The 12646-nt window shown below is 39.0% G+C and overlaps 1 protein-coding gene across 1 annotated transcript; it reads left to right on the top strand.

Moving 5' to 3' along the window:
- Positions 1–210: 210 nt before the first annotated feature.
- Positions 211–12099, top strand: rhot2 (ras homolog family member T2). The gene is made up of 19 exons (XM_023287721.3): positions 211–397; positions 1198–1256; positions 3074–3155; positions 3299–3342; positions 3875–3928; positions 4047–4099; positions 4570–4678; positions 4871–4972; positions 5077–5175; positions 5266–5374; positions 5473–5593; positions 5827–5911; positions 6028–6173; positions 6306–6406; positions 8204–8334; positions 8473–8553; positions 8644–8766; positions 9789–9991; positions 10731–12099. The coding sequence occupies exons 1-19, from the start codon at positions 361–363 to the stop codon at positions 10846–10848; spliced, it is 1857 nt and encodes a 618-aa protein (XP_023143489.1). The 5' UTR covers positions 211–360; the 3' UTR covers positions 10849–12099.
- Positions 12100–12646: the final 547 nt, after the last annotated feature.

The following is a 12646-nucleotide window of genomic DNA, read 5'->3' as shown; positions in this document are numbered from 1 at the left end:
GAATATTTACAGAAATATGTATATGTGTATTTCGGAGGTATACTGGCGTTCTGCTGTAGAGGAAATTTAAAGAAATTATATTACATAATAAAATATTTTCACTCCACTCCGCGTACAGGTTATGTGTTTGTACCATTTACAGGTGAAATCCAGAGCAGCTGCTGTAAACTCAGCTGCTCCAGCAGGGGGCGTGTTTCTGCAGCGCCGCCGTGAACCGGAACGGTATGGTTTCACCTTGGGTGCATACCGCTGTGAGGAGGCACACGTTTGGTTTTAGCTAGAAATTTGACATTCAAATGAAAGATAAATGTCGCTGTAGTACTGCGGCTCGTCCAGCTGTTGTTCGAAGAGAGAGGAAACATGAAACAAGACGTCAGGATACTTTTATTGGGGGAACGTAAGTCTTTCAAACTGACAGCTGGCCACAAGCTAAACAGCTAGCAAACATTAGCTGCAGCCGCTAACTAACTTGGAGCTGAATTTACTTCGGTTACTCCTAGTGGCGATACCCGCTTAAAAGTGGAAATTAAAGTCTCTGGAGTAGTTTTGCCCCATGAAATGAAACGAGGTGTTTCATGTGAAGTGGCAGCTGTCCAAATGTCAAATTCCGCCATGTTAGCTCACAGTGTTTTTGCTGTAAAGTTGTAACGGTTAATTACGCTAGTTTTTAACTTCCCTTGGATTGTTGCTCTAACGGTAGTACTTTTAGTTATAATCGACTAACTAACCAATTACCCTCAGAAATTCACAGTATAGAATACACAGATGTATTTAGGCTGTCGTTTATTGTTGTTTTAAATGTATCCCTAAGTTGCAAAGCATCGGTATGTTAGCTTGCCCGGAATTAGCTGCAGTCTTGCAGTTGCCTCATTAGCTTATTAGCGTTAAAACCGTTAAGATGCTAAAAATGATGTGTTAGAATAAACTTTCATGTGGCTGCGCTTTCTTGAGAGTGAAACAATTTGCGTCCAACTAAATGTTTATGCTGCATACTGTGCAATTGGAATAGAACAGTGCTGGCTTATTTCCATATAAACAAGGAGCACCTCAGTCTATATCAGAACATTTGCAAATGATGACGTAAAGAATAGCACGTTAGCAAATTTGATAGCATATGTAGCTGCTTTTACAGGTGGTGTTAGCCCGATTGGAAACTTAAATCCCTGTCTCTCATCTTTATATTTTCTCCTCCAACAGCCAAGGTGGGGAAGACATCACTCATCATGTCTCTGGTTGGTGAGGAGTTCCCTGAACAGGTAAGTGTGAGCACAGATACTCACTCCTGCTTTGTTTAAGCTGCTTAGACGTGCCTTTTGTTGACTCCAAGTCACTAAACATCTTCTTCTTGTTCCCTACCTTGCACTCTGTCAGCCAAGTAGTGGTGCAGTTATGCTACAGTAATCACAAATTCCTTAGTAGCCTTATGTATTGATGAAGTCCCAAATCAAGGGCCAGAGTCTTAAGACTTGATCGTGTTCAAACATTAAGGGTCTTCAAAAAATCACCAAGAGTCAGCATTCGAGGATAGCAGGATTTATTGTCAATAGAAAACCCAGGAATAGTTCTTAACAGTGATTAACACCCCAAGAAAAAAACTGAAGATACTGAGTTGTGTCTTTCATACTGTGAGAGTTGAACATTATTCCACATCCATAGGGCATATGATAGGAGTGACAGTTTTGACATCATTATACTTTTCTAAATCCATTGGTCAGATCTCGTCACCAAGATATCATATTTCATTTTTAGGTTACATTTTACAGTAGACAGGTCGTGTTTCACAGAGTATGCCCAGACATGTTCAACTTTTTGCTTCCCATCTTACCCTTATTATTTTGTGACATATTTCATGCGTAATATACTTATATGTATTATTATGATTCAAATATATTTTAAAAGTGATAGTACCGTAAGTATACACCATTATGTCTTGAGCACTCCACATTTCATCTCCTAGACAGTGTCAAGGTTACAGATTTTACCTTGTGATCTCTTATCAACCCTTCAGTCATCCTTACACAGTTTCTAGACCTTCTTTTCCTTCACACACTTTCAGTACAATCAGAGCATTGGTGGTTGTTACAATATTCAACATTAAGTACTTCACACACATATACTTCTCACAGAATATTATACTACAGTATTTGCCAGCATGTGATGGTACAGGACAAGGCAGACCAATGTCTAATTTAGAGACATTAGTGTCCCAGTTACAAGTCATAGTCATAGTAATAAAACTATTATGATATATCATTAAATCTTGTGTTGTTTGATAGGACTTTGAACTAGGACTAAACAATTTATGAAATTATACCATTGTTATTTTTCTGACAGATTACGAGTTGATTTGTGATACAGTTTTCTAAAAGTTAAGCCTCAGTTCTGTATTAACCATGTAATAGATTTAAATGTGATGAAGTATTGTCACATGACACACTAACAAATGTGTAACTGTATGACAACATGACTTGTAAAACCGTTGTCACAACAGTTTACACCCTGGGTCAGAACTGTTGCAAAATGCACAAGGTGTGGCTGTTAAATAATGAGACTGGGCTTATGTCAGGTGGACCACAGCATGCATGCTTTAACCGCATAGTATACACTGGTCAATGGACAAGCATAAACACCCCCTGAAAGTTTCAATCTCGTCTAAATAAATAAATTTTATCATTAGTGTCATCATTTATTCGCCATACTTGTATCTTAAATTGCAGGCTTTGTGCTTTGCTGATTGCATTGATTGAAATTGCGAAATCGATTAACAAAACTGCCTTTTTGTGTGGAAGAACGAGAAAGATTCAATTTAATTGTCGTGTTTGATATGCTTTTGACACGTGTTTGTACTGTTTCTACACAATTAAATCAACTCAGGACTACTCTGCCTTGTACTCTTTTATTCTGATCAATCATGTTGTCACTTGAGGTTTCTTGTGGCGTCAGAACAGGCACTTAACACCATGTTTCCTGTGTGATTAAATAATTAAATAATCTGCCCTTGTGTTACAGACTGTTGGAGTTTGATTAAGTGACCCAAAGTTTATACAGCTTGTGGTGTAAAATCTTTTAACAGGTTCCACCTAGAGCTGAAGAGATCACCATCCCTGCTGACGTGACTCCAGAGAAGGTGCCCACGCACATAGTGGACTACTCAGGTAACATGGCGTGAAGGCAAACATGTAGCACCCTCATTATGTTTACATGTTTGGTTGATCTCAGTGCTTCTTGCAGGTGCGGGCGTGTGGGTTTGAATGACATGACTTTGACATTTCTCCATGTTTGTCTTTAACCCCAACAGAGAAAGAGCAGAGTGATGAAGTTCTCAGAGATGAGATCATCAAGGTAAATACACCACACAGCACAAATGAACACACCAAACATACTTTCCGCCAGTAGCGCTACTTGTGGACTTTATGAAACAATACAAACAAATGCAATCAAGGCAGAATTTGCCTGTAAAAATGCTTCCACAATTTTCCTGAGACAAAAAGCATATTTCTGGTCCATCCAGCAGTCTCCCTGAGTCTGATATACTTGGAGAACCGATGTCGATTTAAGCTTTGTAACCCTAATACCCAAAGCAACAACATCCTGAGCCTGATCCCTTTCCTTCCTCTGGCTCCAGGTATTTTTGTACATAGAGTTTCTTGCCCGTTGTAATTTGCACCTGAATACTGCATGCTTTTTAAATATATATTATTACTCGATCAATCAGTTTTACTATCCTACTTTTGTTCAGGTCAATTTTTTTTGTGCATTTACTATGAAATGATGAAATATATATGTATATTGAAAGTCAGGGATTTAAATGGGAAAAGATTGAATGTCTGTCTTTTTTTGTATAAAGTAAGTTTCCTTTTTCCAACCCACACAGGCTAATGTGGTGTGTGTAGTGTATGATGTCACCAATGAGGACACGATAGACAAGGTAGTACCCTGCTTCTTTGGCCAATATTCTCTAATACTCTGCAAGCATTCCAAATACTGCATATTACATGTACTTAATGCTTTCAGAATATAATTGTGTCCCATCCTCCGTTTTTCAGATCAAAACCAAATGGATACCTCTTGTCAATGGAGATGCAGAGAAAGGGAACAAGTATGTACCAGCTAAAGATGAAGAAATAATGAGCGTAACATTTCCTATTAATTGAAGTCCTTATTGGTCAGCGGTCCTAGGAGTTTCCAAGGAACTTTGGTTTTAAGATTAATAATCATAAATTATTACATGAATAATTGATGGATTTTGACTCAGAGATCTTTCATCAGAGTGTATGTATTAGTCGTTTATGGGTGTGTGTTGCCTGAGCTTAGCTTGTCTGTTAAACTTTGGACTGCTTCTCAGTGTTTGCATGTAGTGGTGACAAACTTTGTAATCTAGAGACCAGAGACTTTTACCATTTCACTTACTAGACCTGAGAAGCATTCAAGAGCATCAGCTTAATGCCCCAAATGTGTAGAATGAGTGCCTTGCATGACACAGTATTTGAATCCCATAATTTTATCTTGCACTGTGGAATCGTGGTAGTGTTGTACTGAGTGATACCCTGTCTCTGTTTGTTATATCAGGGTTCCAATCATTCTTGTGGGAAACAAGTCTGATCTCCGCAGTGGGAGTTCAATGGAAACCATTCTTCCCATCATGAACCAGTTCTCTGAGATCGAGACGTGTGTTGAGGTAAAGCTTAACTCTTTCAGAGACTTATCCAGTGTGCTAATTACTCCAGTCTGTACATACCAGCTAACTTCACCATTGAATCACATGTGGTTGCCTGGTTTTACACAAATATTTACACACATTACCTGACCTTTAGATTGCATTGATAGTTTTATCTGAAATATTCTTTATGCTGTGTTTTTTTTTTCCAAGTGTTCTGCAAAGAACCTTAAAAACATTTCAGAGCTGTTCTACTATGCACAGAAGGCAGTTCTCCACCCGACTGCTCCACTTTATGACCCTGAGGACAAACAGGTCAGCTAGATGCCACTTATGGATTGTGGATTCATCCAATTGTTTACACAAGTGCTCACAAACAAATTAATAACCAACATTCAATTTCCATTTTTTTCCTCCAGCTTAAACCATTATGTGTTCGAGCACTCAGCAGAATATTCTACATATCCGACCAGGACAATGACCGCATTCTAAGTGATGCTGAACTCAATAGCTTTCAGGTGCCAATTAGCATGTTTTCTCAGGTATTGGTCAGACAAAATATTTTGCCAGCTATAAAAAAAAGAAAAAAAATCCTTCTTTTTATGTAGAAATCTTGTTTCGGGAATCCTTTGGCGCCTCAAGCCTTAGAAGATGTGAAGACTGTAGTTTGGAAGAACACCAGCGAAGGGGTACAGGACAATGGCCTCACGCTAAATGGTAAAAAACAGTCATGAATGAGAACACGTAACTTGAAACCTTGTTGTTAAAGGGTCACATTCAACTAATGGCCAAGTATCACATCTCCTCTTTTGCAGGTTTCTTGTTCCTTAATACATTATTTATCCAGAGGGGCCGGCATGAAACCACATGGACAATCCTCAGGAAGTTTGGTTACGATGACAACCTTGAGCTGACTGATGATTATCTTTACCCTGAGTATGTGTAGTGTCTGTCCATTTGTACAATTTTACATCGCTTGTAACTAGTATTTCAGTGGGTTATAATGAAACAGATGACAGGAAAGATCCCTGTATTGTGCATAATTATCTGTCTCAGTCATGCTGTATTTGTCCTGTTTCCATTTCACTGTGTTTGTGTTGTTTGTTTGCACACATTAGTTGGGAATGCTCAATTATGTAAATATCTAATTGTTGTTTTTCTGTTGTCAGATTACGAGTTCCTGTAGGCTGCACCACAGAGCTCAATCATTTAGGTCACCAGTTCCTCCAGCGGTTGTTTGACAAATATGATGAAGTGAGTAGCAATCTTTGCTGCTTGAGTCACAATGTATCTGGTTGTCAATGTCAATCTCATTGTTAAATAGTACAAGATTTCCATGTTTTAAAGAAGTGGTTCATTTCCCCTCTTAGGATAAGGACTCTGCTCTGTCACCGGCAGAACTCAGGAACTTATTCTGCGTATGTCCTTACATGCCATGGGGCGCAGAAGTGTACATGACTGTCCCAACCACAGACGAGGGCTACATCTCTAATCATGGCTACCTCTGCCAGTGGATGTAAGTATCTTATTAAATGGTTGCTGTGTTTTTTGCATGGGTAAGCATGCTGTAGGATTACACATTATTGCACTTAAAGGCAGTTTCTAGTCTGCACTGTTCAAAGCTCACATGTATGCCTTTCACATGTAGGCTTTCTGCATACCTTGACATCCACCGTTGCCTGGAGCATCTAGGATACCTAGGCTTCCCTCTCCTCACTGAACAGGAGTCACAGACTGCTGCAGTCACAGGTGTGTGATTGACATTGCCAGTTCTAGGCAATCTTGACACATGACATACTGTGAATATTACAAAGGTTAAGACGTTATCGCTATGGAATATGGGAGACATGGATCTTTCTTTTATCCGATTCTCATAGTTAAGCACTATAGGAGGATTACCAGCCTTAATCTTGCCCGCTGTAACCTGATAGATTAACATACATATGCATTTGCTGCATAAGATGTAAATAGATAGTTCACATTGAGTAGTGAGTTTTTAAATTGTATTTCTGTCAATCCATTTAGGTATGCATGACGATATTTAATGCACTTTTGTCATAATTGCACATTAAATCAGTGATTCATAATTGAGCTTGCATGAGGAGATGAAAGTCAGTAGAAGGGTGTCTGCAGACATACTGTTGCCAGTTTAAAGAACAGTTGTCAAGAATGTGTGAACAAGATTGAAAGTGTGCTGTACTATGTCTCACTGCTGTTAATGGAGCACTGTCTCTCTCTGCAAGCACCCTTTTAGTTGAACTGACCCATAGGTGTCAGAGAGACCAGGAAAAGACTGATTTAGGTCTTTTTTTTGGTTTTTTTTTTACAAGGTAAATGGTTGTTGGTTTAACCTGTATTCAGTGATGAATCAACCTTTAATTAAGTAGTATTGATGTTAATTGCTATTGTGCTTTATGTTTAGCCATGCTAATGTATCATTCAGGTAAGGCTGGTGTCAGTGGGTTTCTCTGATCACCTGTCAGTTCGGTTGTCAGTCACATATTTTGATTCTGAGTTGAAATAATGCTTGTGGAGGACTAAGTCAGAAGACTTTGGTGATTCCCTACAGAACAGTTTTAGCTGACAAATTACAGTTTAGATTTAGAATTAGTCGAGTCAAGAGTGACTATTCAAAGTGGTTCTTGATGGTCACACATATCCTCAAATGGCTACTTTACAGAGGATAAACCCTCTGGATTTGGATAACAACATCTACTGTACGACTACGTCCAGGACAAATGTTACAGTTTGTGTATGGTTAGTGTTTAGAATTCAAGAATTTCTGTCTCCTTCTTTTATCTTTCCAATAATTTTAGTCAAATTTTCTTACGGTTATGAGTGTTGTTTCCTCTAACCACAAACTTAATAGGAATGTTCTAAACAGACTGTGGTTGTTGTACATTGTGGTAGCACGTTGACTGCCACTAGAGGTCACTTTACCTAAGGTTTGAGTTCATCAATATATGCATTAATTTTACTTGTTCAGCACAGCGTAAATGTATTGAATTAAATTAAGCAGCCACTTTGTACATCCCTATCATATATGTTGTAATACATTTTAAAACCAAGAGTGGGGTTAGTAATTATCTGAGAAACTAAGCAGACCTGTTAAGAGGGACATACATTTTTTACAGTCTGAATCTTCATATTGTTTATTATCATTCCTATTGTTGCACATTACATTTTGTTGATGAGATCTTAGATGGAACTGTTACAATTCCTCAAAGATAAACTGGTCAGCATACGTGATGTTTTCTACAAGCTGATCTGTAACCTGTTATGTTCTGTGTGGTGAATGAAATGAATGAAACAGCGATGAAACACTAGAGAAATGACTCTTCTTGCCATATATAAGAACTCGAACTCATGTGGCAGCTTCATCTGTCTAAGCTTGTGCAAGAATTATATCCTCTGTTGACTCCTTTCTAATGCAGATGTTGGCTTTCAACCTCAGAGCTATGAATGCTGCCTGGAAAATTAAGAACATGCTAGTTTTTAGATGAGTTTGCATGTTGTGTTTGCATTCTCTATCTGTGTGCTTTACAGTGACACGGGAGAAACAGGTAGACCTGGAAAAGCGCCAGACACAGCGGACTGTGTTTCTCTGCAAGGTGATCGGACCGAGAGGGACGGGCAAGACCGCCTTTCTCCAGGCCTTTGTGGGCCGCAACATTGCGGTATGGAACCAACAATTGATCTGGAGTTTAAAATGTCATATATTGCATTATTAAGGCATGATATATTGGTCTCCATCATTAATTATATTGCTACTGCTGAGATGTGGCTGTTTTTTCTCCTTTCTTTGGTTTTCATAGAATAAGGGAAATTCCACCAGTGCCTTCTCCCCATACGTCATAAATACTGTCCAAGTCAGCAACCAGGAGAAGTACCTTATTGTAAGTAGCTCCCATGCTTATCCTAATGCTGACCCTTTGCCATCTGACCCTGGCTAAAGTTTGAGCACCACTCTTATCCTTCCTCTGCAGCTCAATGAAGTAGATGTGGAGACAGAGTTCCTGAAGGCGTCAGATGCGTTCTGTGATGTAGCTTGTCTCATGTATGACACCAGTGACCCGCATTCCTTTGACTATTGTGCCAGCATATACAAGGTCAGTCACAAAAATGTAAAGGAAGCTTTTAAGTGATTAAGTGTTAATTTATTGTCGTTTTCACTTGTATTATTGAGATCAGTTTCTATCTCCTTAACTGTCTTTTGTGCTTGTGGTTGCACACAATCAGCCTAGTTGATAGTGTGTTAATTCTCTCTCTAGTCTTTAGCAGTCTCTACTGTCCATATATGTAATTACAAAAAGCAGATTATGGAGAGCTGAAAATTGCCAGGGTTAGCTAATCCGTAATAATAAATAGAATAGCAAGAGAGAGATATGTTAACCTGCTTCCATCTTCATTGTTGCTTTATTGATTTGTAATCAAGCAAAGCAAAACTTCAATCTGTAAATACTATTTGTTATTTAATAAACAGGAGATGACAGGCTGCCTCCAGCTCCTGCCATGATTCAGAATCACCTGGTAAAGAGATCTCATGACAAAGATTTACCATTGGAAAGATACACCACTTGGATAAAGGCTATAAATGTTTCAGGGTAGTTATTGAGATGAAGAGGGACATTGGTGAAAATTTTTAAAGTAATCAGGACGGGGCATTTGTCTGAGCGGACAACCCGTAAACAGGGGCTCCTCCACTCTTCTACCCACATTTTCTGTCTCTCTCTCCACTGTTCTATATAATAAAGGCAAAAAGGGCCCAAAAAAAGTCATGAGAACTGCATGCATGTCCATTTTGTTATCTGTCACAAGAATTATAAAGAACATAAACTACCTTTTCAAAAATATTCCTGAATTGGGTCTCAGTTGTTATCATGGTGTTTGCAGAAGGAATATTTAATTGCTATGGTTTTGTTCTGATTACTAGTTGAATCAAAAGCGCCATTTAAACACAACTTGTGATATAATTTCCTTACTGTCGAGCACTTAAAAACTGCTAACTGCAATGGGTGTCTAGCAACATCACAGTCATGTATTACAATTCTTTTTCAGAATTTCAGGGCCCCTGTTAGAAAATACAATGACTTCTGTCTTGACTAAACTCTTTATCCCATTTTTTATTCAGCAACACTACATGGAGAGCAACATCCCATGTGTGCTGGTTGCCTCCAAGGTGGACCTTTCTGAAGTCAAGCAGTTTCATGGGATGACTCCAGCAGAGTTCTGTTATAAACACAGACTGCCTCCACCACTGCCCTTCTCCAGCCTGTTACTCGACTCCACCAGCAAGAACATCTACACCAGGCTTGGCTGGGCAGCAATGTACCCGTACGTTTGAGTTACACAAACTACTGCTACTCACTCACTGACATCTAGATGAATTTTAAGAAGGATAAAAATGTTACAAATCAGATGTGATTGTCTTCTCAGTGTGCCCTGGTGTACTGTTTATAATCAAGGTGGTGTAGAAAAGTAAAAAAATATAGACGCTTGTATTGTTAAAGAGACAAGATTATGCTTCTTAAGCTTTCCCTTTCCTTTAGAACCATGCTTTGTGCATGTAAATGGTCAACAAACTTAGAAAGACCAAAGTCCGCACCAGTGGAGCTAATTCCTTCCTACACTGCTCCCTACCTGGTTGAAACATATGATTTGAAGCCCCAGCTTTTCTGCTTTAAGTTTAACAGTAAGTCTTGGCTACAGCTGCTTCTTCTAGTGCTACATCCCTATTCTCAAAGATCTGGGGTTACATTACGTAACCAGCATTGACTTACTTTTGTCGAGCAAGTTGGCCAATGAGAGCTGACTGAGCTTTTTAGTGACGGGGACCTTAAAGAACCAGGAGCTAAAATGGAACGTTTCAGACAGGGTGAGAAGAAGTGCTGCAACAATGTACAAAATGAGAGAAACACATGTTTTTGAACATTTAGGTATATAAACATTGTAGTATACCCTAAGAATATCATTATAAACCTGTAATTATGCATAATATAGCTCTTCAAATGTAGTATCTTTATTATGTATTGTTGCTAACCTTTTGTGATTTTTTTCCCCCTCCCATCTGCAGACACTTGAATGGTTCAGACATGAGCAACACATCATTCTGGCTGAGAGTGGCATTGGGCTCGGCTGTGGTTGCAGTTCTGGGTTTTGCTATCTACAGAGCCGTTGCCAGACTGAAATGACCAACAGCTAGTTGGGTGATTTATTATTTGTTTGTCAACCTGATGCTCCATCCATCAAGACCAAACCTCTGAGGCCAGATGCAGAACCACTGCAGTTTGAACTTGACGAAGCCCTCATCATCATACTTTTTACCCTGAAGACTCAAAGGAAACTTTCCATATCTCTGCCATTCTCACTGTCTGACCTCTTCACTTTGAAGTCAGTTCATCGCAACAGTCCAGAGGCAATTGGAAGCTGATGATGATCGTGTTACTCCCTGTGCTGCCGTGCCCAGCTTTTGCTGCCTTATCTAACCAGGCTAAGTAGAGGTTAGCCTGTCTGCGCTTGATGCACAACGAACTGCTACTGTTAGTGTCCAAAAAGGTGCTTTATCATTGGGGAAGAAATGCAGGAAGACAGCAGTGCTTTCACCTTAATCTTCTAATGAGTGATAATAGTGAGGTTTTTATATACATGCAGTGTTTCCCAAGCATAATAGAAAAATGCCAAAATAAACAGACTATAGAACCAAAGGGGAGCACGGGGAACACATGAAGCTTTTTAGCAAATGATTGGCTGTCGCACAAAATCCTAAATGAATATTTTTTCCTTTTCCAAGACATGATAAAAGATGGTCCTGTCCATTTTGCCAAATAACTCCAGCAGCAATGAATAATCGTAGCATGTTGCCTGCCCTTAGGCATATAATTTTGCCTGAGAATACATTGTATTTAGCTTGAATCTTATTGTTAAAATATTTTTAGCAGTAAGGCATCTATGGAAATGCTGTAGCAGGGAGAGATTTCTCTTTGTGCATGATAAAGATTGCTTTATGTGGAAGACGAAGGTTTGCATTTACAAGAAAGCGAAAGACGTCTTCTCTAATATGAAGCCAGGTAAAACTTGAAAATTATAAAATGCAAGAGAAAATGTGGTCAGATTGATCTCTGCTTCTGCTCAGTTCCCCACTTTTCTTTTCAGAATGAATTGGAATTCATTTTAATTGAGACTGAAATAGACTAGTAATTTGTGATTTCTCTACATGCACCTGCCACTGTGCATACAGTTCGACTGTGTTACACAATCTGCCATTGTATTGTTTTCACCACGAGTCAGTCATGATAGTGTCTGTGTTGTTGATTAATTAAGGCGGGGGCCTGCTCTTTCTGCAGGACACATTTCTGTGACTTTTAAAACGCTGTTTTCTTACTGAAAGTGAACTGATTTAGATGCTTAATAAAAGACCAGACCACACTGGGTGGGGACTTTGACCCAAAAGACGTTGTGGGTGTTGGGATGAAAGATGTTGTGAATGCTCTGCCTCCTGTTAATATGTTATATATTTGACAGTGGGTGCTTTATTGATCTTGATTTGACAGAATTTTGTTTCCAGGATTTATGCACAAGTATCAGACCTCAGAGACGTAACTACACGCATAATGCTGTATGTGTGTACGAGTGAATGAGTCAAAGGAAGCTTTGATGTTTCAAGTGTTATGGTCTAAATGCTATATGATCTTAGTCTCAAAAACCACGTTTGTGTCAAACAATGTGTTCCGAAATGGATATTCTGCTGTTCTTTGGAAATTGGATTACTGTGTTGATGCAACGCCAATTACTACCCTTTTGCACATCTCAGAATGCAGCAACAAGCTTGAACGAGTGCTCCTCTTTGATCATTCATCCAGGAGCTGTTTAACAAGGTTCGTTTGATGATCTTACTCTTGTCTTTAAGCAGCGTAATGAATAACAGAGTATAGATGGTAATTTCTGTGTAATCTTGACTTTCATCATTAGTTTGGCTCCGGTTTGGCTGCT

The sequence above is a fragment of the Amphiprion ocellaris genome, chromosome 18, assembly GCF_022539595.1.
Source record: "Amphiprion ocellaris isolate individual 3 ecotype Okinawa chromosome 18, ASM2253959v1, whole genome shotgun sequence".
Classification (NCBI taxonomy): domain Eukaryota; kingdom Metazoa; phylum Chordata; class Actinopteri; family Pomacentridae; genus Amphiprion; species Amphiprion ocellaris.
The sequence above is the reverse complement of the archived record's forward strand: the minus strand, read 5'-3'. Positions and strand labels throughout refer to the sequence as shown.

Excerpts from the sequence above, each read along its gene's own strand:
- rhot2 (XM_023287721.3), top strand. The coding sequence starts at position 361 with ATGAAACAAGACGTCAGGATACTTTTATTGGGGGAAC. Across the intron at positions 3,929-4,046 it reads ATGAGGACACGATAGACAAG|ATCAAAACCAAATGGATACC; the intron begins GTAGTACCCTGC and ends TCCGTTTTTCAG. Across the intron at positions 4,973-5,076 it reads ATGACCCTGAGGACAAACAG|CTTAAACCATTATGTGTTCG; the intron begins GTCAGCTAGATG and ends TTTTTCCTCCAG.